Source organism: Rhododendron vialii, chromosome 6a (genome assembly GCF_030253575.1).
Source record: "Rhododendron vialii isolate Sample 1 chromosome 6a, ASM3025357v1".
Classification (NCBI taxonomy): Eukaryota; Viridiplantae; Streptophyta; class Magnoliopsida; order Ericales; family Ericaceae; genus Rhododendron; species Rhododendron vialii.
Genome location: NC_080562.1, coordinates 39,104,244 through 39,129,140, shown reverse-complemented (window position 1 = coordinate 39,129,140; position 24,897 = coordinate 39,104,244). Strand labels below are relative to the sequence as shown.

General features: G+C 37.8%; 1 protein-coding gene across 1 annotated transcript; it reads left to right on the top strand.

Annotated features, from left to right (window-relative positions):
* The first annotated feature begins 5,898 nt into the window (after positions 1 to 5,898).
* LOC131328723 ((-)-germacrene D synthase-like) lies at positions 5,899 to 23,609 on the top strand. The gene is made up of 8 exons (XM_058361629.1): positions 5,899 to 6,381; positions 17,977 to 18,201; positions 19,866 to 20,151; positions 20,450 to 20,825; positions 21,355 to 21,576; positions 21,943 to 22,081; positions 22,164 to 22,412; positions 23,058 to 23,609. The coding sequence occupies exons 1-8, from the start codon at positions 5,899 to 5,901 to the stop codon at positions 23,349 to 23,351; spliced, it is 2,274 nt and encodes a 757-aa protein (XP_058217612.1). The 3' UTR covers positions 23,352 to 23,609.
* The last annotated feature ends 1,288 nt before the right edge of the window (positions 23,610 to 24,897 follow it).

Genomic DNA, 24,897 nt, shown 5'->3' with positions numbered 1-24,897 from the left:
AACTTAACAGCAAAGCCTACACAGAAAAGCAGGAAGAATTTGACAAGTTGACAACAAATTCCAAAGAATAAGAGAATGTTCCAGTCCAGAAAGACAGCAGATTAAGTAGTCTCGAGTCTCTCGACCGGGAATACCAGGCGATCTTGACCTTCCACTACCTTGGCGGATCGAATTAGATCTCCCGTTTTAATCTCAGGAAGAATTTCTCGTCCAACAGTTGTGTATCTACAGATTGGCGTGGGAATTAGTTTTTACAAAATGTAGTTTGATTCACCTGACCGAAGAAAATCAAGATTTGAAAAGGAAGTAGGTAATCGTTCTTGTTCAATGATTTCTAAGCGCTCTGTCTTGATGGATACCAATTTGTTCGATGTTTCCAATCTGCTCCGATGATTGCTCCGACAATTCTTTTGACTCGTTTTGCTATGGTTTTTTTTTTTTTTTTCAAAAGTGAGAAGATTGTATTGATAAACGCTCAGCAGCACTAACAAACGGATATCATTACAAATAATTTGGATAAAGCTAAACTAATCGTTTAACAAATACAAAATGAATAAATCACAAAACAATCGATATCTTAAGGATAAAAGACACCAAATATCCAGATGATGATCAGATGCACTCCAACCAAGTATGAACGTACCAATGAACTTTCAAGAACTACAAATCTGCCAAGTCGTCATGAGTTACCCCGCCAAAAACATCGTGTAGGGATAGAAAGCTGAAGCACAAATATCGTTGTGAAGCAACCTCGATTGAGAGAACCCGATTTGTAGACAAAAATTCATCCAACGACGAAAATAACAACTCTCGTAAAATGAGAGACAAAATTCTTATAGATCAGATGACAAGTCGTTGATATGGAAAAAAAAAAGGAAAAAACAAAAAAAGAGAGTCGAAATAGTACCATAACCTTCCTCTTCTGCTGCCACACACTGGGTTGGAACGAGGGGGGTGATGGAAAGGGAGAAGAAATCCATTGTGGTGTGGTTGGCCATAAGCTCCTTGACTGCCCTCAGAAGAATCCGATACCGGTTACTAATTCAGCGGAAGAACAGTACGGGAAATGGATGCTCGCCAGTCGGAAAACTTTCCCCTCTCAGAAACAAAAGCCCATTCCTAACTTTCCATATATGGATTCTGGAAAAGCTAGAGTAGCTCAGTCCTTGGGTAAAGGAAATAAACTTTCTCAGCCAAAACCTACACCTTTAGTCGTTGACCCTTCAACATCGAGCAGTGTGCCTATCACACCTAACCCTTTCCAAGTGCTGTCCTCTCCTTTGCTTGTGACTGCTATCTCAGATAAGCCAAATAAGGAAGCTATCTCTCCTTTGCTTGTGACTGCTATCTCAGATAAGCCAAATAAGGAAGCTATCTCTGATAATAGCTCTTCTGTGATACCTCGTACCTCGTTGGGTGTCGTCCCAATTAACCGGTCTGTCCCCTCTGCAAATCCATTAAATGCCCTTTCTTCCCCACCAAAACCAAAAAAACCTATTCTTGGCAAAGAGTTAGTCACCCCAACCCTTTTCTCAAAGGCTTCTCACAAAAACAAAAATGGCTCCGCGCCGCCGATCCTGTCTATTCAACAGCCGCCCCACACCAACTTCACAAATTCCACAAAACCTACCCCACCCGGAACCTCTGATTCCCTTCTCCCTGATGGACATGGACCCAGCGAATCAGCCGGGGTGGTATTTGGATTCTCAACCGAACAGGACCCGGTTGGGCAACGATTTCCTCCAATATGTGAGGAGACATCCGGATACCATTCTTCAGTTTTCAAATCCCGACATAATCCGAGCTTGGACCAATGTTTCACCCTTCTTTCCCATACCACAACTTCACCCCAACCACCCGATGGCAGTAATAACCTTTGTCCAATCACCGTTCTCTCATGCAGTGGACTCTCCCCCATAAGTACTCCAGTTGAACCAATCGCTAATCCCCTTCACCACTCTCCTTCCAAATCTCAAACGTTAACCCAAACCCTCACCGCGGAAACACTGACCACGCCGCCGAAGGACCCATACTCCCAGTTCCTAACCTTGGATCAGGCACCCTTGCCGTTTGTTTACCGAGCGGGATACAGCCGAGTGGATGTCGTGACCACTCCAGTGAACCTCCAAACTCTGCACATTTGTTGTCACTTCGAAAAACCGCCAGGCGAGGTGGAGTTACAGCACCATCTGAGCCTAAGTGTGGAACAAAAAATAATGGAACCCCTGGAACTAGGGGAGGGAGGGATATCCTCGGAGGAGGAGGAAAAACCAATCCTTAGCTGTCAAATGGAGATTCTTATCTGGAACTGTAGAGGGGCTGCTAACCCAACTTTCCGCCGTCATTTCCGTGAGTTGGTTCGTCGTTATAATCCTGTTTTAGTGGTTATTCTTGAAACCCGTCTTGGGGGTTCTCGTGCTCAACGAGCAAGTGAGAATCTGGGTTTTGATAAGGTTGTGATCGCTGACTCCGTGGGCTTTGCGGGGGGTATATGGCTGCTTTGGAACGAGGGCTCTTTCTAGTGTGACATTCTTGACGTGGCACCGCAAGAGATTCATGCATGCCTTCAGGTACATTCTCACTCTAGTCCTTGGATTTTTTCAGCCATTTATGCTCGTCCTAATTATGCTCTTCGTCGAGAACTTTGGCATAATCTTACTCTATTTGCTGACTCACATAACCTTCCATGGGTTATGGCGGGTGATTTCAACGAAGTTTTGTGTTCTGCGGATAAATTTGGTGGACGGCCTATCGTTCGTAGCCATGCTACGGCCTTTCGCAATTGTATTGACTATTGCGATATGCATGATTTGGGCTTTTCGGGCCCAAGATATACTTGGACTTATACACAAGTCACGGGTAACTTGATCAAAGAAAGATTGGATAGATGTTGGTCGAACTCGAGTTGGAATTTACTTTTCCCGGATGCCCATGTTTCTCATCTCCCTCGTACCCACTCCGATCACTGTCCCATTCTCCTTTCCACCATCCCAATCTCTTCCCTTATTTCCCCCAGACCGTTCCGGTTTGAGTCGTTTTTTGGTTTTCTAACCCGTCCATTTATTCGGTCGTAAATGATAGTTGGAGGTCCACTTCCCCTTCTTTTGCGCATACTACCAAAGTTTTCTCCAATAAGGTCACTATTTGGAACAAAGAACATTTTGGTAATCTTTTTGCGAAGAAAAGACGTATTCTGGCTAGACTTCGTGGTCTTCAAATTTCCATTGATTCCACTCCCAGCCGTTACTTAACTGATTTGGAAAAAAATTTAACTTCTGAGTTTGAAAAAATTTTAATCATGGAAGAAGATTTTTGGGCATTAAAATCACGGGTTAATTGGTTATGCGACGGTGACCGTAATACTCGTTTTTTTCATCTTACTACTTTGAATCACCGCCGCAACAATAAGATCCGCTCTCTTAAAGACGCGACTGGTGTGTGGCTCTATGATGCTGATCTAATCCAACAAACCCTCACCTCTCATTTCATTTCCCTGTTCACCACAGGTATGATTTGTAGCAAACTTGTCTCTGACCCTCCCTTTCTTTTCCCTCGCATTGAGATGGAGTGTCACCAATCCTTGTGCTCTGTCCCGGTGGTCGATAAGATTAAAAAGGTTTTGTGGTCCTTTAAACCTTGAAAATCTCCGGGCCCGGATGGTCTTCATCCGGGATTTTTTCAAAAAACGTGGGATATTGCGGCCCCCTCTGTGGTGCAAGTGATTGAGGAAGCCTTCTCTGTGGGCAGGATTCCTCCCGGGCTAAATCACACCTATTTGTGTTTAATCCCAAAGATCCGTAATCCTGAAACGGTTGGTCATCTCCGTCCTATTAGTCTTTGTAACACCATTCTTAAGCTGGTTACGAAAATTCTTGTAAGTAGAATCCGTCCGCTGTTGTGTGATCTCATTTGTCCTCTTCAGTCTAGTTTTCTTCCGGGGAGGAGTAGTACAGATAATGTGATCATTGTGCAAGAGATTGTTCACAGATTTAATACCATGAAAGGTTCCAAGGGTAACATGCTTATCAAATTGGATTTGGAGAAAGCTTATGACCGTTTGGAGTGGAGTTTTATCCGTCAAGTTTTGCATTTTTTCAACTTCCCTCCGCTTTGGATTAATCTCATTATGTCCATTATCTCGTCGTCATCTATGTCCATTCTCTTCAACGGTAGTGCTACTGACACTTTCTCCCCCTCGAGAGGTATCCGGCAGGGTGACCCACTGTCCCCCTATATTTTTATCCTTTGTGTGGAATATCTCTCCATTCAAATTACCTTGGCTTGCGATAACCACACGTGGAGACCTATTAGGACTTCCAGGAGTGGTCCTTTTCTATCTCACCTCTTTTTTGCAGATGACCTTGTCCTCTTTGCGGAGGCTTCCATAGCTAATTGTGAGACTATTTCTGCGCTTCTGCAAGATTTTTGTGCTTTATCGGGCCTTAAGGTAAGCTTGAGCAAGTCCTCTGTCTTTTTCTCTAAGAACACCCCAATGGGTGCTCGGGTTGAGTTTGCTACGGCCCTTGGCTTTCCTGAAACTACTTCGGTGGGCAAATATCTTGGTTGCCCCATCCACCAGTCCAGACCGACTAAGCTTTCTTTTCAGTTTATTATTGAAAAGATTGAAGCTAAGCTTGTTGGTTGGAAGAGCAAACATCTCTCCTTTGCTGGTAGAGTCTCTTTGATCAAATCGGTCATTGAAACTATACCTTCTCATATCATGCATTGTAACCTTCTTCCCCTTTCGGTGTCTAACAAAATTGACCAATTAAGTAGGAATTTTCTTTGGGGCTCTTCTTCTAACCATAAGAAAATTCATGCTATCAATTGGGATACTGTCACTCGTCCTAAGGCTTTACGTGGTCTTGGGTTGAGGAAAACCAGGAATAATAATATGGTTGCTATGGCTAAGCTTAATTGGAAACTTTCTAAACGTGTGGACCTTCTGTGGGTCCGTATCTTAAAGGGTCGTTATCGTTCCACGTCTGTGCGTAGTTCCAATCCCCCCACCACCTGGAGGGGTATCAAAGCGGGAAATAATCTTTTCAAAGAAGGTACCCGGGTCCGTTTGGGTAATGGGTCCTCCACTTCTTTTTGGATGGACAACTGGACTGGACTGGCCCCCTCCGTTCTAAAATTCTTGGACCTCTTCAGCAGCAAGAGAGTTCTCTTAAGGTTAAAGAATGATGGTCTACTCACTCTTGGAACCTCCAAGCCATCTCCTTTGTCCTTCCTGAGGAGATTCTTTCTAGCATTCACGTTGTTCCGTTCCAATGGTTCAACCCATCTCCGGATTGTACCATTTGGAACCTCTCAACCAATGGTGAGTTCAATTGCAAATCGGCCCACTCTCTCATTCCCTCTAAGAATGTCAATTCCCATCTCTCGTGGGATTGGATTTGGCGTCTCCCTTGTTCCTACCGCATCCAACACTTTGTTTGGCTTGCTGCTCATGACCGTCTCTTAACCCGTAAGAATTTGTTCCTTCGCAATATCACTCCCTCCCCTTTCTGTGAATGGTGTCCAGATATTCCGGAGTCCACGTACCATGTACTTTGTGATTGCCCTCGTGCCTCTAATATTTGGAGCGCCCTTCAGTTTTCTTTGGTGGATTCTCAAGCGCTTCCATTTGATTGGATTCGTGTGAATTCAAAATCTATTAATACCCACAGTTCCGGTGTCCCTAAGAATATTATCTTCTTGTTTGCTATTTGGCATATTTGGTTGGATCGCAATCGCCGTCTTTTTTATACTAACCCAAATTCCAACTCGAGCACCATCGACCCAAAAAAAATTTCAGTTACTATCTTGAACAAATCCTTGGAGTGGTTCTTTCTTGTTTTCCAAGAGAGGAACTCTCATAGGAAGGATATACAGGTAGGATGGGTTCCACCGAGAATGGGTTTTTCCAAGTTGAATATGGATGGTGCGTATAACTGTGTGACGGGCTCGGCCTCCACTGGGGGGATTTTGCGTGATCATTATGGTATTTGGATAGGTGGATTCCACAGGAACATTATCACGGACTCGAGCCTAAAGGCAGAATTATGGGCCTTAAGAGATGGTTTAAGTTTGGCAAAGGATGAAAATATCAGAAAGCTGGAAATTGAAGTAGATTCCATGATTGTGTTAAACTTGATTCATGCCACTAACATGGTGAATCACCCGCTTGGCAATTTGATATTTGATTGTAGGTTGCTGATGCAAGGGTTTGAGGAAGTTTCTATCACGCATATCTATTGCGAAGTTAATCGGTGTGCAGATGCATTGGCAAATGATGCTCCGGTCTCGGTGGGAGATTTATATATCTACCCGGTTATTCCTATTTGTATTTCTAGTTTCCTTTATGCGGATTTGATTGGGGTCTCGTACCCTAGAATTGTAAACTCTTAATTATGTTTTTCTTGTTTTAATGAATCGTCTAGTTACCATAAAAATAAAAAATAAAAATAAAAGTTGGGGTGGCTAGGGTTACGAGAGAGGGAGAGAGAGAGAGATACGGTCGGCTAGGGTTGAGAGTCCAAAGGTAGTACACAGTAGCTGCCACCACACTTTTCATGAGAGTGCTTCTAAGCACTCTGGACTGGATGAGGAGTAATTACTCGAGCCTTTATCATCTCCTTCTCAATGTCCCGTGGGCTTCCCTTTTCCCTGCCAATTTGCTGGGCTATCTGGCGCCATTGTAACAATCACATCTTTTAAAAAGCCTAATGAGAGTCCTATCCCTCTTTATATTAGAGTTAGGACAATCATTTCTAAAGCTGTGGAGTGGTTTTTGTTAATGGTTAAACTGCGTATCAGGAGAGAAATTAGTTCCCTAGAGGGTTGGGTGTTGCTACCTGTGGGTAAGCTCAAACTCAACACGGACGGTTCCTTTAAATTGAATGCAAAAACAGGTAAAGCGGGGGGACTCATTCTTGATGATAGGGGGCCTTTGGGTGATCATCGGTTTCTTCCACTCTTGTCGGCTTCTTCTAGTACTATGGTAGAAGTCTAGGCATTAGGGAAGGTCTCAAGCTTGCCAAAGATAGGAATAGAGGCTTTTTTGGCTAAATAATCTATTTGGATTATTTTTATATCATTATTCAAATTTTTTCGTATTTGTTTATTTTTTTTTTTCGTGTAAATTATTGCTTTGTTATGACAACAGAAATCTAAAAGTTGGCTTTTTTTTGTTTTTATTAAAAAAATTGGGTTTTAATGTTAATTTTTTATTTTTTAGATTTCTCTCATCATGACGATGCAATAATTCAAAAAAATTGACAATAAACTAACAAATGCCAAAAAAAATTTTGAATAAGTATAAAAAAATAATTCAAATGGATTTTAGCCAAAAAAGTCCTAAGTTCCTTTGAACATCTAAATTAAAAACCCGTTAGATTATTAGGGTATCTCCAATGAGTCAATGACATAATCAAATTTGAATAATTAACACTTGACACCACATCTTTTGGTTATTTATTTAAGGGATTGCTAAACTAAACACAATAAAAAAGAAAAAAGAAAAAAAAGAAGTCCCCCAATGTTCCATAAAAAAAACACCTTTTTAGTAGAAAGAGTTGGGAATAAATATAAGTGCGTGAGTCCAATGATAGTGATATGCGACCAGTTGGTTTGACGCTCTCAAATTAATTTCCTCTGAAGTCTAGACACCTAGATTATTCAAAGCCCTTGAGCTCACGTGATGCCCCCAACCTCTACTCAACCACATATTTCTGTGGGGCCTGAGGCTAAGTGTGAGGACCCCATAACAATTCGAGGTGTTAAGAGGCTTTGCCCCCTGAAATAGTCCGGGAGTATTGCCACGTGATACTCTGAACCTCTTTACAATCACATATTTCTATGGGGTCTACCATTAAATGTATAGACTCCACAGAAATATATGGTTATAAAATAATCTGAAATACCACGTATCGGGACTCTAAGACTATTAAATAATTACTCCTTGGCCCCAAGGGCATTGAATAATCTCTCCATCTTACTACAGATCCTCTAAGCGCTAGTGTTGCTTTTTCCTTGCAAGTCACTGGTGGCGGATATTTCCTTTGTCGTTTTTTACCGTTCCCTTTCAAACTTGTATATTTTGGAACGTTTTTGTGTTCGGGCTACTCAAGACGCGGAATTGTCCAATATAAATACATTTAAAGTCGAAACCCTCAAAGGTATAAAAAAAAGAAGTTTGCTACAAGCAATCCACTAGAATTGCTTCGTTTGTAACTTATTCTTTTTTCTATTAGGTGCAACGGAAATTCGAAACTTATTCAAACATTACTAAGAGTCTAACATAATTAAATACATTTTAATTATTTATAAAGTCGTAATACTCCAAGGTATAAAAATGAAATTTGGTCCAAGCAATCCACTGGATTCTTTTTTATATTAGTGCAACGAAAATTCGTAACTTATTCAAGCATTACTAAGAGTCCAATATAAATACATTTTAATTGTCTATAAAGTCGTAATCCTCAAAGGTATGAAAAAGAAATTTGCTCCAAGCAATCCACTAGAATTGCTTCATTTCTAACTTATTCTTTTTTCTATTAGTGCAACGAAAATTTGTAACTTATTCAAACACTAGCGGATGCCAAACGAGATATAGTCTCAACTTAAATAAGTTGTTTGCTCTACCAGTCCAATATAACCTACTCACTCTTTGCCTCACTTTAAGAAGCTCATCCCAAGGTAGAGAGAAGAAATAAAAATAAATAAACATTCTCTTAATCGGACGGCTACGATCGTAGCTTGAAGGCGATCAACGGTTGTAGATGTGCTCATGTTTGTATATGTAAACAAAATCTACTCTGTTTTATAATATAGATTACTAAGAGTACTCACCACCTAGCAATCTTGACTCCACTCCTGGCATTAGCTAGCATCTTATTGGGTAGATGGTATTCAAATCAGTTGCACATCCATCGGACCGGGCTTGTACTAGATAATGACAAGATTTGTGAATGTCCAAGACCGGCTCATTAATGATCGAGCTTCAGTTAATAATATTCTCAAGCCCGGCCCTGTCAAAATTTTATTTTCCAAACCCGTCCAATTTGTAACGACCTACATCAGCTGACCTGCTAACCTTTCGCCTAACCACATGGCTCAAAAAGTTAACGTCAGGTTAATAGTAGTTGATGGACATTTTCTTACATACCACATTATTTTCCTGTACATTGCCAATATGTGGGACATTGCACAACTTAGTTGATCTGTTTTTTGATTGTATAGTGTCCAAGTATATATTCATCATCCCCACAATTGTAAATTAGATTTTATAATCATAATAAGTATAGTTGTACAAAGACCAAGGATAAATGTGTATGTAGGCATTTAAAAAAAGGATATTGTCTATATATAGGTATACTAGTGGCTTTTTCTTCCTCCCCTAATATTTTTTGATAATATATATATACACTGCTTAACCGATTCCTAGACCTAAAATAATGGGTTGCCCCAAGCGTAGGGCGGAGATCGACGTAGCATAATATCCGGTAAGTCCGGAGTCGAATCCACAAAGACGGTGATGTGTGCTGACTAAAAACTCGGGTTGTTATAATTTAAACGGGCTCTTAGGTAGCCACCCCTTGACGATTGATTGAGATTAAATAAAACCTAACAAATTAATTGTATTCTTTCAAATAATTAAAAGGAAGGTATGGTCGTAGGGTTCATAGCACTTGTAACTAGTTCGGATTAACCTGCTCTGTTTGAAGTTCTTAAAAACGTTTAATTTTAGATTGAAAAAGATACCCCGCAAGATGCGAGACCCTATGGTCGCCGTATACCCATGCGCAGCGAAGAATGAGTTTTGGACCCCCATTCTCCCGTTCACATAAGCTCCGACGATGCCGAGGTTCGTCCGCGGGAAGTATTTTCCAATCTAAAATCGTTTTTTCATTGTTTGATAAAAGAAGCAGTGCCCGAACTAGCTACGGTGTGCTAATCACCCCGCGACCCTACCTGAACGACTACTCACTAATTAATAAACGAGAAACAGAAGAAACCCTAATTTGAAACATGCTTCCGAATACGAAATAAGCAAAAGAAATTAATAAACAAGTATCAACGAATAACTTTAATGAAGAACAAAAATTAATACGAATTATCGTAGTGCAAATAATTGAACAAAACTTTAAATAACATGAATGAAATAAAACTCGGAATAAAACTGTACAATATTGACAGCAGCCCCGTCGTCAGCCTCGTTCGTCCCACGGCCAGAACTTTTCCACGGCAGCAGCCTTTTCTTTTCCACGCCAGGACCCGTAACCTACTGGAGTCAGTAGGTGATTGTTTATATAGGGTTGAGGGTTTTAATCACACAAAGGCCCTTGAACTTCAGGAAATAATAAATGAGCCACTCAATTTTGGATCATTTCGCATTTTAATTCCAAACTTCTTTAAAATCTTTTTTTTATCCAAAGTCTCGGACAACGGGTTCGAACAACCTATAAACAACAAAAGAACAAAATAAAAATCAATTAACCAAAATAAATGACTAACAAATGTAGTTTGAAGGGCCAAAATATGTATATTTTGGCACTTATCACATCTCCCAACTTACATTTTGCTAGTCCTCGAGCAAAGAAAACAAAATGCAACTAAAGAAAACTAATTAAAATCGATAGTTCTTTTAAACCCCCAGGCGGCCCCGGTAGGACGAGTGAAGTCTCATGAGGATTTTCAGAAGTGATCATCTACAAAACACCGCGGATCCCTTTACTTGGAACCCAAAAAGAAATTGCAATGCAACTTTTTGATACGCCAATGCCAAGAATATAGCATCTGCGAAAATAGTTCTAGAGGCTATCAAAACATAGAAATAAATCATGGCATCCAAGCTTAGCTTGTGTGAGTAAGGACCTTAACCACAAGTGAATTCCACAACCAAGTACTCTCTTCGGACCGAGTCTCAACTTCAATTCTCACCATGTCATGCACTCAACAAAAGAAAACGCTCCAAACAAGGTGCAATTAATAAACTCTCAATGTGTGCGGGCGGAAGTTATACAATAGAGAATCAAAGTACCTCGCACACTTTAGACACGAAGGGAAAGCTTTTTAAGGTAGACACATGATCTCATGAAAGGAATGTCAAGCATTAAAGATTATCTATCGATTGATCCACAACACATTACCCCTAAGATCAAATAGGACTTTTTCGGTTATATCGTTGGGTAAGGAAAAGTGCTTCAAAGGTTAGGATAAATCATAAGCAAGTGTCCGAGAATAGGTTAAAATAACATAGGGCAAGTGTACCAATGTGCACCCTCTTATCATTCTTTCAACTCAACCATATCTCTCAAATTTTTTACCCTTCACACAATTCCCCAATGAAACAACTTGTATCTTCCTTGCAACAAGTATATTGGTGTCTTCCCTTATCTTCTTTTTTTTTTTATTCAAGTTTCAATATCTTTTTTTTTTTTTTGCATGGGGAAGAACACCGCAACTCGAGTACAACACTCTCGAAACACTTACCATATTCTCTTAAAAACTTAACTTTCACATGATTAGCTTGCCATTCTCAAGACACAATTTGGTTGGTGAAGCTTAACAAGAAAAAGGCTCATGCAAGAGGCTCAATGTGGCTCGCAAGGATAAATATTTAAGAAAAAGAAACGAACCGGCTCAATTAGCAAAGATGGCCTATTATTCTCTCCTAGGGGCAATAAAATCAAGTAACGGTCCAATTCAGAAGAATAAGATAACAGACATGTATTAAGTCTCAACACTTGACGACAAAAGATAATGAGATCAACAACGATTAAGTCTTTTTTTTTTTACGACAAACAAAGAATTTATGTGACACCACTCCAAAGAAAGGAAAGGCACTAAAGCTCACATGGGCATAAGTCTCCACTAATCTAGCCATTGAAAGCACTCAAGTCACAACTCACAAGCAGTCAAGGTCCAAGAAACGTGCAGTGCAAAGATGCTAAGAGTGTATGCCAGGATAAATTCCTATCGCCAAATTAGCAAAAAGAACTACCATGTAATACAAATATTCAATGAATGCCCATAAATTCTCAGCACAACCAACCAACAAGTAGACTTTGCAATTTCCAAGTCCCAAGTAGAAAAGATCCAATAAGTTTTTTTTTTTTTTCAAAATTATTTATTTTATTAACAAAATAAAGAACAAAGTGATCCCTCCCCCCAACTTGAACTATTCAATGTCCGCATTGAAGGCATGAAAAATAAAGATAAGACAGAAAGTAAAAGAGAGGAGAGATATCACCTCGAAAAGGAGAGGCTAAGCAGAGAAAATTATAGAAAGAGGGAGACCCCCCAACTTAGATCGAACAACCTGCAAAATGTTAGCCTCCAAAACAGCAAGAAAAATAACTAAAAGAAATAAATAAAGTAAGAAATAAAAAGAAAACAAAAAAATCATCCACTTTCTTCATGCGAAAGATACGGGTACTACTTTTCTCCCCATTTCTCAAGTGAGAAACGGGAGGCTATACCAGACCAAAAAATAAATAAAAAATCATGTACGAACAGCCAAACGCGGGTGCCAAACATTTATTATGTCAACGAGAGCTAAGACAATGAACATAACACTCCATTCTATACCTTTTATCAAAAATTGAATTCGACCATGCCACAAGATAAGATACTTCGAATAGCGCATTTGCCGAATTCGATTTAGACACTTAAGTTCAACCAAGTGCTTAGCCTAAACTAGATCAATTTCCAAAGCGTTGACAAAGTCCACAAGATATGAATGACAAACTAAATTAAATTCATCAACACAATGAAAATCAATCTGCTCCATATTTAAAACCTCTTGCGAAAGTGAAAACTCAGAAGGAAGAGTGGCACCATCTAGAGCGGAAAGTATTTGATTATTTAGGGCAATTACAGGGAATGACTCATCAAAAACTATTGCTAATGACTCCTCAACAGCTATTGGCAATGACTTCTCAAAAGGCATATAGCCTTCACTAATGACAAGCAGCTCTATTTCCTCTTTTTCTCTTGCATCAGAATCCTTAGGAAATGGCTTTATTTTCTCTTTTTCTCTAACATCAGAATTAATATCCTCAGGAAGCGACTCTATTTCCTCTTTTTCTCTAGCATCAGAATTGGTATTCTCGGGAAGCAGCTCTATTGTCTCTTTTTCCCTATCATCAAAATTGGTACCCTCAGAACTTTCAGTCAATTCACAAAATTGGAGCTTTTGGGTTAATTCATCTAAGAAATTCCAAGCGTCTTCAGAGGTTTTATCCAGAAATTCGTCAGTGGACCTAAAATCCACCTCGCATGGCTTAAGGTTTAAACTACGGCAAAAGATAACCAGAAGACTGCCAAGCTCACAATTAAAACTCGACCAAGAGAATACAACAAATTTAAATCGCTCCCAACACTGTGACAAAGACTCATCATCATGTTGAGAGAAATCTGATAGTTCTTGTAAAAGCATATGACTCTCATATGAGGCATTGAAATGATTGAAAAATTGTATTACAATCTCACCCCATGTCAATCTTGGACTCAATAAATTAAACCAATCTAGAGCACTATCACGCAAAGATGCCGGGAATACATGTAAAAGAGCCACTTCATCGCTAGCAAAAACCTCCTCAAGTTTATGAACATGCGAAAAATGATTTTCTGATGCAAAACCATAAAATATAGGAAGCGACACTGAACAATCAAATTGTTTTGCATAACCTCCGTACCTCCATGCAAAATGGGTCATTTTTTTTTCTTTTCAATGATTAAAAAAAAAATTTTAAGAATTAAAAAGAAAACAAATAAAAAATAACTATCCGAATTCTTAACATATGTTACCGTCCCCGGCAACGGCGCCAAAAATGCTTGACCGATTCCTAGACCTAAAATAATGGGTTGCCCCAAGCGTAGGGCGGAGATCGACGTAGCATAATATCCGGTAAGTCCGGAGTCGAATCCACAAAGACGGTGATGTGTGCTGACTAAAAACTCGGGTTGTTATAATTTAAACGGGCTCTTAGGTAGCCACCACTTGACGATTGATTGAGATTAACTAAAACCTAACAAATTAATTGTATTCTTTCAAATAATTAAAAGGAAGGTATGGTCGTAGGGTTCATAGCACTTGTAACTAGTTCGGATTAACCTGCTCTGTTTGAAGTTCTTAAAAACGTTTAATTTTAGATTGAAAAAGATACCCCGCAAGATGCGAGACCCTATGGTCGCCGTATATCCATGCGCAGCGAAGAATGAGTTTTGAACCCCCATTCTCCTGTTCACATAAGCTCCGACGATGCCTAGGTTCGTCCGCGGGAAGTATTTTCCAATCTAAAATCGTTTTTTCATTGTTTGATAAAAGAAGCAGTGCCCTAACTAGCCACGGTGTGCTAATCACCCCGCGACCCTACCTGAACGACTACTCACTAATTAATAAACGAGAAACAGAAGAAACCCTAATTTGAAACATGCTTCCGAATACGAAATAAGCAAAAGAAATTAATAAACAAGTATCAACGAATAACTTTAATGAAGAATAAAAATTAATACGAATTATCGTAGTGCAAATAATTGAACAAAACTTTAAATAACATGAATGAAATAAAACTCGGAATAAAACTGTACAATATTGACAGCAGCCCCGTCGTCAGCCTCGTTCGTCCCACGGCCAGAACTTTTCCACGGCAGCAGCCTTTTCTTTTTCACGCCAGGACCCGTAACCTACTGGAGTTAGTAGGTGATTGTTTATATAGGGTTGAGGGTTTTAATCACACAAAGGCCCTTGAACTTCAGGAAATAATAAATGAGCCACTCAATTTTGGATCATTTTGCATTTTAATTCCAAACTTCTTTAAAATTTTCTTTTTATCCAAAGTCTCGGACAACGGGTTCGAACAACCTATAAACAACAAAAGAACAAAATAAAAATCAATTAACCAAAATAAATGACTAACAAATGTAGTTTGAAGGGCCAAAATATGTATATTTTTGCACTTATCATACACACATACACTCCCTCTTTCTCTATTTAATGATCGCTCATTCTATTCTAATTAGATAAAGACTAAGTTATATTTCTTAATCGATTATAAATTTTATTTGCAATATGGATCTTGTTTGATAGAGTTTCAATTAGTTTTACTGGACAATATTTTCAAAATCACAAGAACTTTATGAGAAAAACTTTTTAACAGGGCCTCTTGGAGATAAAGTTTATGGAAGCCAATCTCGATCGTTCAAAAGTGTTTTGGACGATCCAGATTAGAGAAACTATTAACGGTAAGAATTTATACCGGTAATAGTTTGAAAACATATCTCAATCGTTGATTGCCAAAATGGATAGATGAGATTGCGCGAAGCCGTGAATAAGTTTCTCTCAAACTTTATATATTGAGAGATATAATCTATTGAAAAGTGACATAGACTCCCAAAAATAGCTACTCCCTCCCTCCCTCCATTTTTTAGAGTCCAGTATTCTATTTTGGGATGTCCTTTAATAAGTGTTTATTTTGTAAAATTAGTGGGTAAAAATTGGTACATTTTTCATTTTGCCCCTAAAAGTATATTTTTTTTTAAAAAGTTAGTGAGTAAAAATGTAATTATGATGTCTTCATAGAGGGTAAGTAGAGAAAATGCATAGAAAAGTTGATGTGAAATGTGTAATAATGATGTCTTTTTAATAAGTTAGAGTTATGAAGTAGGACAGTTAGAAATGGACGGAAGGAGTATTAAATAAAAATGAATGGAGTACGACATATCATTTTCCTTATTTTATCAGGCCGGGCTAGGCCAAGGTTGATTTTTGTAGATATTCTAATGCCCATCCTATTAACTAAAAGAGCTTAAAAACTCAACCAAATTCAACCCTATGAGCCTAAATACATATCTTAAACTCTTAAAAAAATGGACAGATTGGGCGGGCTAGAAGGCCGGTGTGCAGCCGTAATTAAAAGGGAAAATGACAACTAATGTGTAACGACCCGGATTTTTGACCCAATTTTTTTTCTAAATATAATATTATTAGAATTATTTTTGTTAATGCAATTCTTTTTTTTAAAATACAATTATGCATGCAATATATATATATGCATTCTTTTTAAATTTTTCTACACATACATGCGTGTATGCACACTCCTCCCTCACCTCAAACTCCTTCCGTCTTTTCGTCTCCTACTCAGTCTCTATTTCCTCCCTAACCCTAAAACCAAGCCAAATTTGTCCATTCCAAATCCCATGAACACAACCCCATTAAATTCATTTTTATCCTCTTCCACCAAAATTCTCTTATAAATACCCCACCCCATTGACCCACGAAATTTACACCACAATATTCCCCACGCCCCACCAGTCCAAAAGAGAGAGAAAAACCAGAGAAAACCAAGTTTCAATCCATAGAGTTTTAGAAAGAGAAAGAAAGAGAGAGAAAAGTGGGTTTCGTACCAAGACCCAACCGAAACTCAATCCGACCATTCCAATCTCTTCCTTCTACTCCTAGCATCACCAAGTATCGTCCAATTTGGTTACAAAGTCTCCCAATCAAAAAAAATCAGAAGTCTTCTTCCCCAAAATTCAAGATTCGTTTTTTTTTAAATCAATTTGATCCGATTAAAGGTCCTATAATCCATTCCAACCTCTTCTCTAAGTATATTAAGTGTTTATATGCTTAACCTTATGTCCCGAACGAAAAAAATATAGTTGAACGCGTGTTTTCTGCCGTATTTACCAATTTGATATTATTTTTCCTTGGCTTCTAATCCTATCTTTCATGCTCGGACCAAACATGTCGAGGTGGACTGTCACTTTATTCGAGAAAAAGTTCTCAGCAAATAGATTTTGGTTCAACATATTGGTACCTTGGGCCAAATTGCAGATATTTTTGCAAAATCTCTATCTGTGGACAAGTTTCTTTCTCTGAAGGTCAAACTCTTGGTCATGGATACTCCCATGAGTTTGAAGGGAGGTGTAAAGAGAACTCACTAGTTAGGTGTGGACCAAACTGTAATTACGTTAGTTGTGTGGTTAGTTTGTTAAACTGTAGTTAGAAGCAGTTAACTGGGGTTTGGTTTGTATCTAATTCTGGCAAGGGTAGTGCGTAGCATAACTACCAAGTGCTGAGTTCTGTATCAGACAAGGATCAAAAGAAATGAAAATGGAGATTTCTTTCTCTCTCTCATTCTCTCTCTATCGCTTGTTCTTGAGTAGTTCTTGAAACTTCTTTATAACAAACAATCAATTGTCTCCCCTTTGGGAGTGACATTATAAATTTGGGAAATGACATTATCAATGGTCTTTTTTATACCACGGTCAGGTTTTGCTAACGGAAAATGATTTTCACACCCCTTCTTTTATTTATTGATGATACTTTTTTTTTTTTTTGTCTCTTATTCATGTAAATTTACAAAATTGTCATTACCTCTTGAGTTATTTTTTCTTTATAAAAAACAATATGATAATTTCGTGTGAATAAAGACCAAAAAACAAAAGTCTCAATAAATAAAAGAATTGTATTACGAAGGCTTTTTCTCTCTTGCTCGGTCGTCTTGGACCATGTCGATGAAGTAAAGTTCCCCATATGGTTTATAGCGACATTTTCATAATTTTCTCGTGGAAAATTTTGCACCCCACTATCTTATGCAGAAACCTTACGATTTTCTTTGCGTAACTTTTGACAAATTTGCTTGTGCTTGATTTTTCTTGAATAATGACAAATTATGCCACTGTGGACATCTACATTGCTAACCTTAGCAACCCCTTAAACGGATTATCAAAAGGTGATGTGGCAATTTTTGATTATCCAATTTTGATTAGTCCAATGTGGATGCTCTAAAGGTTGTTTGCACGAGGAATGCTAAGTACAAAGAAATTTTATCCGGACTATTAGAGGTCATAAATGCCTCTAATGGTTCATGCGGCTGATTTCCGGGTAAAATTTATTTCTGCCTAGCACTTTTGTGTTTGCATTCCCAGCAGAATCTAGTCTATAAATAGCAAGCATAACTGCTCTTTATTCTACATCGTTAGTCAGAGGGTGGGAAAGGATTAGCTCTGGTTCATTCGCCTTCTCTTATTCCTTCTCATTTCACAGCCACTCAACACAGAAAAATGGAATTCTCTTCTATCCCAACTGCTTTATTAACCTCAAGCAAGGCACCCGCACCCGTTAAAGTCACACGACGTCGCCCAGAATCAGTTTTTCATCCTAGTGTTTGGAGAGATCATTTCCTTGCCTACTCTTCTGCTGACATGGTAAAATTAATTGTATTATTATTTTTCTTTAAACAAATATCTTCTTTCGATCATATTTAAATGAAAGAGATTAAATTATTTATACCGCTGATGTAAACATTTATTTTCTCCAAATCAATTACATTGTATCACGTCGCCATATTTTATTAATTGGGACCACTGTCTTGACAAAGTGGGGCAATGTAATTGATTTGAAGGAAACAAATATTTACACCGTCGGTATATATAATTTATTCTTTAAATGAAAATCATACAGTACTATATACTCTCTACATCATTCTAGCCTTCTCAATAGTGTAAATTAATAAGTCTACTTTTCGAAAAGAAGGTTTTTTTTTTTTAATTCAAATTTGGTCTGTTACTTTAATGGCCAAATAGAGAGAACGGTGGAAAGGGAATACAACAGAGTTTGTTTATTTGAGTATTGAAACTGGACCAATAATTTAGGACTTCTTTGTTTTTCAATCAAAGCAAATTGGGTTATCGAAAGGTAATTGATTTTTATACTCTCTTTTTTTATAACCACACTTTTTTTTTGTCCTCTTGTGATGTGAATTGACAAAATTAACGTTTAATTTGTATAGTACTCTTTCACGTTTGGAATGACAACATTGTAAATTCACATTATAATAAGACAAAAAAAGCAGTACCCTCTTGAAATTGACAAAACTAGAAAATCCTAACATGGCAGAGTTTTTTGAACACAGTCAATTCATATCAATAACAAAGCCCGAAAACAATACAGATGTCATCAAAAGATACAAGAATGAGCCAAAACTACCCAGACTTCGACACAGGCACCCCCTGTCGAAACAAGACCGGCGAAATCGCCAGATGAGAACCAATCTAGGTCTAGATAGTAGAGAATCCCAAATGAACCGGACCCCAACTCAAACCCAAAAAGCACATATGAAATCTGGACGGCAAGAGCCATTCACCGGAGCAGAAGTCGTTTACCGTAAACAAAGTCATCACCGTAGCAGACCCCTTCACCGGAAAACCAGCAGCCGGACCTCAACCCACCAACACCCATAGAAACAAGGGCAAAGCCCAGGTCCTTATTCTCCCACCACCGCACCCCACCAGATCTGGAGGAAACCCAAACCGGTAACAGACCGGACTAGGCCAGTAAACAAGCCGGACTGAAACCAGCCCCTAACAGGGCAGATGAGTAAATAGGAATATATAAGAAAGACACAGCTATTCAAGCTCAACTAGATTAAAATTCGTTTGCGATAGGCTCGCCCGGTTATGAAAACGATTTTGATCGCGTTCAATTTTATAACCAAGCTTGGAAAAGCAAGTATTCTAGGTCATGTAGTTTTTGTTTTAATTTCGGTTCTCACACCAATCCTAGATCAGAATGTACTTTCTTGAGGTAATAAAACTAAATTTTAATTTCCAACAAAAAAAAAGAAGTAATAAAAATAAACATTTCTCATGTTAGATGATAAAAGTAAGTACTTTTTTTGTTAGACGAATCAATACAAATTATATTCCAACCCATCGACAAATGTATTTTATTTTTTTCATAAAAGTTGAACCCACAATCTCATTGCACCTCAATGCAATTACGCAACAGTTAATTCAACAGTTCTATTGTTCTAGTCCAAGTAATAATGTTAATACCTGATATTAGTTGTTGTTGTTTTTTTTTTTGACAGGAAGTGGATATCAACATGAAGCAAAATCATCAACAGCTTAAAGAAAATGTGAGAAAGCAACTAGTGGAAGCAAAGGGTAAATATTCACAACAATTGGACCTTATTGATGCAATCCAACGCCTAGGCGTGGCCTACCATTTCGAAACAGAGATTGACCAAGGATTACATCAAATGTATGAAACCTATCATCAAAATGGTCACAAAAATATCAACAATGATGAGGATCTTTACATTACTGCTCTCTCATTCCGATTATTTAGACAACAAGGATATGCTGTCTCTTGTGGTAAGTCACCTTTGTCTCTTGTACAGTTAAGGAAAGTGATTTTTTTTATCAGCAGCGGGAAAATACATTGTTACTGAAGATAAAATAATGAAATCGAGAATGACAGGAAAAGAAAACAAGAGAGCATTAGAGACTGCATATATACTGTTTAAATGTTGTTATCGCTAGAACTCAACCTACCATGACGCCTCAGTTTTTGGTAATAAACAGCAAAAAGAGAAACAAATAAATTTCAATAACTTTCATATTTTTAACATATTGTTTTCGAATTGATCATGTTCCTATATGGTTTAAGCAGATGTATTCAACAAACTCAAGGACAGTGAAGGAAAATTTAAGGAATCGTTGATTGGTGATGTGAGAGGATTATTGAGTTTGTACGAAGCGTCATTTCTAAGCGTACATCAAGAATATATACTAGATGAAGCAATGGAATTTACCGCCACTTGCCTCAATTCTGCACTACCAAACTTGAGCAATAATCCAATCGCAGCACAAGTAGTTCATGCTCTATATCAGCCCATCCACAAGGGCATGACAAGGCTCGAGTCAAGGCGTTATATTTCCTTCTATGAAAAAGATGATTCCCACAACAAAGTTCTATTGGATTTTGCGAAATTAGATTTCAACTTATTGCAGAAATTGCACCAGAGGGAGTTGAGCGAAATCACAAGGTAGTATAATACAACTTGTTTGATAAGCCTCTCTATAAACTCTCTTTTTTTGGCTTTTCAAAAAAAAATGCTACATTATTGGTTCATCTTTCATAAGGAAAAGAACGGAGAAAATTCTCCGCTTCAAAGACAGCATTTATGAAAGCAAAAAAAAAAAAAAAAAAATTTACTATTTTACTAAATCATTCCACCCCTTACCCCTCTCAATTCCCCGTATGGAACTAACGCAATTACAGTCTTGGCTACCAATCCGTTGCTGCCAATTGGCAATCCTCATGCATTTAAGTTGTCAAATGACTGATTTTCTCGGAACAAATGATCATAGACCTGAAACTCGTAGTTTACATAAAATTCATTCAGTCCTCTAGTTGAGATGAATCGAAAAAGAAAAAGAAAATTTGCCTAAATGGAGAAGAAGATGAAGAAGAAGAATACTAGTAAAGTCAATAAGAAATTTTTTGATAGACATCCAAAACAGGGCATTAATACGTTGAATCTTATATTTTTCGTGGTACAATTTTTGGTTTAGGTGGTGGAAAGATTTGGACGTTCCAAGGAAATTACCTTTTGCAAGAGACAGAGTGGTGGAGATGTACTTTTGGATGTTGGGAGTGTACTATGAGCCCCAATATATTTTTGCTGTAAGGATTCTAACCAAAGTGATGTTCTTGGTTTCCCTTATCGATGACACATATGATGCTAGCAATGCTACCATCGAAGAACTTGTGCTCTTCAATGATGCAATTCAAAGGTTAAATTCTGTCCTCCTGCCACCTCGTGATCTAAATTTCGATTTGATCTGTTATAATTTTTTTTTTTTTTTTGTCAACATGGTAAGAAACTCAAAAACAATAAAATCAAATCGTAGAAAAGTTGAGTTTGAGGTACTTTTGGGTAAACTGAGTTTGATGAGCTTTTCAGTCTAGATTTTAGTTTATAAGCAACTTAAAAGTTGATTTTCATTCTTTTGTACTAAACATAGCAGTTTTCATTTGTCGCTAACTTGTTAATCATATAATCTCACACAGCTATAGCTACTAATATATATGATATCGACTTATGCTAGAGTATATATGATATTGACTTAGTTATTTCTCGTAACTTATTTGATTTTCAGGTGGGAAGTCAGTACCTTGGATCAACTTCCAGACTATATGAAACTTGTTTATCAAACAGTTTTGGATACTTACAACATTATTGATGATGAAATGGCCAAGCAAGGAAGATCATATGGAGTCGAATACGCAAAATCCGCAGTTCGCCTCGAACTTATTTTTTTTAATAAGTAATAATACTGAAATTTTGCCCCATACTAACTTATTTTCCTCAAAATTCCAGTTGAAAGATTTGGTTGGAGTATACTTGACCGAAGCCAAATGGTATCACGAAGGCTATGTTCCAAGTATGGACGAGCATATGCCAGTTACACTATTGAGTTGTGCCCACCAAGCTATTTCAACCCTTTCCCTTATTGGAATGGGAGAGTTGGCGACCAAAGAGGCCTTTGATTGGATATCTAGTTTTCCTTTGATTGTCCATGCTTCATCAGTGGTTTGCAGGCTCGTGGATGACGTATTGGGCCACAAGGTAAGATATACAAGTCCAACGTACAAATATCAAGAGGGAAAAAAAAACCTTGTTAAAAAATGATTATTTTTTAAAATATTTGAATAAAAGTAAAAAAAAAATTCAACTTTTCTAGTTGATCTCGTCAAAATGAATCAATAATCCACAAAAGTTTGGTGCAAAATTAACGAATGCGAATTTTTTGAATAAGAACAAAACCTCCAAAAAATGTTAACACAGTTAAGCGAAACGGAGCCTTAATTAGTATATTAATATTGATTCACAAGCCACACCACATGATCCAAAATGCTTAAGCCGAATATACTTGTAGTATCTTACATGATTTATAATGTATCCTAAATCACCCATGTAAACTTCCATTATGGGATGTGATATCACATTACTTTGACTACTTCACCAAACATGGGACATTACATTGTAACCTTTCTGGAAACAGGTTGCAAATGTATGACATTCGATCCTTCGTACCCAAAATATACATAATCGCTTCCCTAATGAATTTTGATGACACCCAATCATGTCTTGAGATTCGAGATTCCAACCATGCATGTTGAATGTTGTCAAAGAATTAGGACAAAAAAACAATTTACTAGTACCTTGCTACCTGTTTTCCATGCTAACGTTTGTGGTGGTGCAAAAATATAGTTTGAGCAAGAAAGAGGTCATGTAGCCTCGTCAGTTGAATGCTACATGAAACAATATGGTGCAACAGAAGAAGAAGCTATCATTGAATTCCAGAAACGAGTTCAAAATGCATGGAAAGACATGAACTCAGAGTGCCTCCGCCCAACCTCTGTCCCGATTCCTCTCCTCCGGCCACCTCTCAACCTTGCACGAGCTATGTATGTTTTATTCAAGGATGGAGATCATTACACCAACTCTGAAACCATGTTCAAGGGATTTGTGACTTTAGTACTTGTTGATCCTGTGCCAACTTGAAATCTCCCTCGCAAAAATTGAGTCCAAAGATCAAGTAATCATATGTATGCTTATCATTGCTTAAAGAAATAAAAGAGTCAAATCTGGGATGAGTTTGTTTCTAAAAAAAAAAATAGAAAAAGAAAAAAAAGAGTCTTCTAAACTATGGCCTTGTCAGCTGAATCCATGTTTTTTTTCTTTTTAAAGCTAGGTTAAGGATTCTCTGTATTTATCTTATGCAATGTATTATTTCCATCAAGCAATACAGTTGTCTTTCGCTGTTACCCTTTGTCAAGTTTTCTTTAACCAAATTTTTGCCGATCAGGAAAAAAAAAAAAGAGCATATTTGTTCAAAAATGCACTCAGACTTTTTGGACACTTGTCGATTGTGATATTTATTTGTGCAGAAAAAATGAGTGGTTAAACATATATTATTGGCATTCGTTTTTTTTTCTAAGCTAACTTGTCCATTTCAATAAAATTATATAAAATCGAATACCAATTTTCTTAGAGATCTTTATTTATTTAATTTTTTTGATAACTGAATGTTCGGGCTAGTTTGCGCACCTCAACTAATTCTGAGGCCTTAAAGATAACAACCGGGCATAATCCCTAATGGCTCCAAGGTTTGAAATGTTTCCCCTATCTCCGTGGTAATGAAATATGCGATTACGTGGAGTAGCATTTATTGCTTTCTTACAACTACTTGGCCAAATCCCTTCGGATTTTTCTAAGAGATCTTTGGCCTAGTCGCAGCATGTTCTAACAACAATAAAGATTCTAATTAATTTTTTTAATTGCAAAATAATTTTTTAGTAATCGAGAAAAGGTACAACGACAAGGGCACACAACATTACACGATGAGACCAAATTTCAACTATGTGTTGGAAAATATTATAGGATATAATATTTTATTTTAAGTGTGAATGAAAATTGATTTATTTTGGAGTTGCATCTTTTCATTGGCACTTGATCACCGTGGACGGACGCGTCCTTTATGAACAGATGTGCTTCTTTCTTTAGTGACTTTTCGTAGAATTACGAGTTGGCCTATAAATATTATTTCCCTCAATTCATTTTTAAAAGCGGATTTTTCCTTCATTCAAGTACATTCATATGAGAAAGTTACAAATACAAGATGGTTCGCCAGGCCCTCCAATTGAAGTGCTACTTTAGGGGGATTCCGATCAAGTAGTGCTGAGAGACAGACGTCCAATGCAAACCGTGAGCACCGTAGCGGGAGCGAAATCTGTCTTAAGTACAAAGTGTCACACACAAACACTTGCCTTGATCACTAATTTGTTTCCATCAATTTCCAGGTTTTGAGTTCCGATTTTATTACATTCATATTGTTGGTTTTATCACAAATAGTAAACATATTTTTCCAACACTATGTTGGCACCTTTATTTCCTGGACAATCAGATGCTACACTTGACCTCACAAAGAGAAATAAAAACCTGGGTTGGCAACGTACCAACCAAAAACAAGCAACCAAATGTCACAATACAACTGAAAATGAAAAATCCGGCCTCTCCTGTCATGAGGCATAACAACTAGCTCATGACA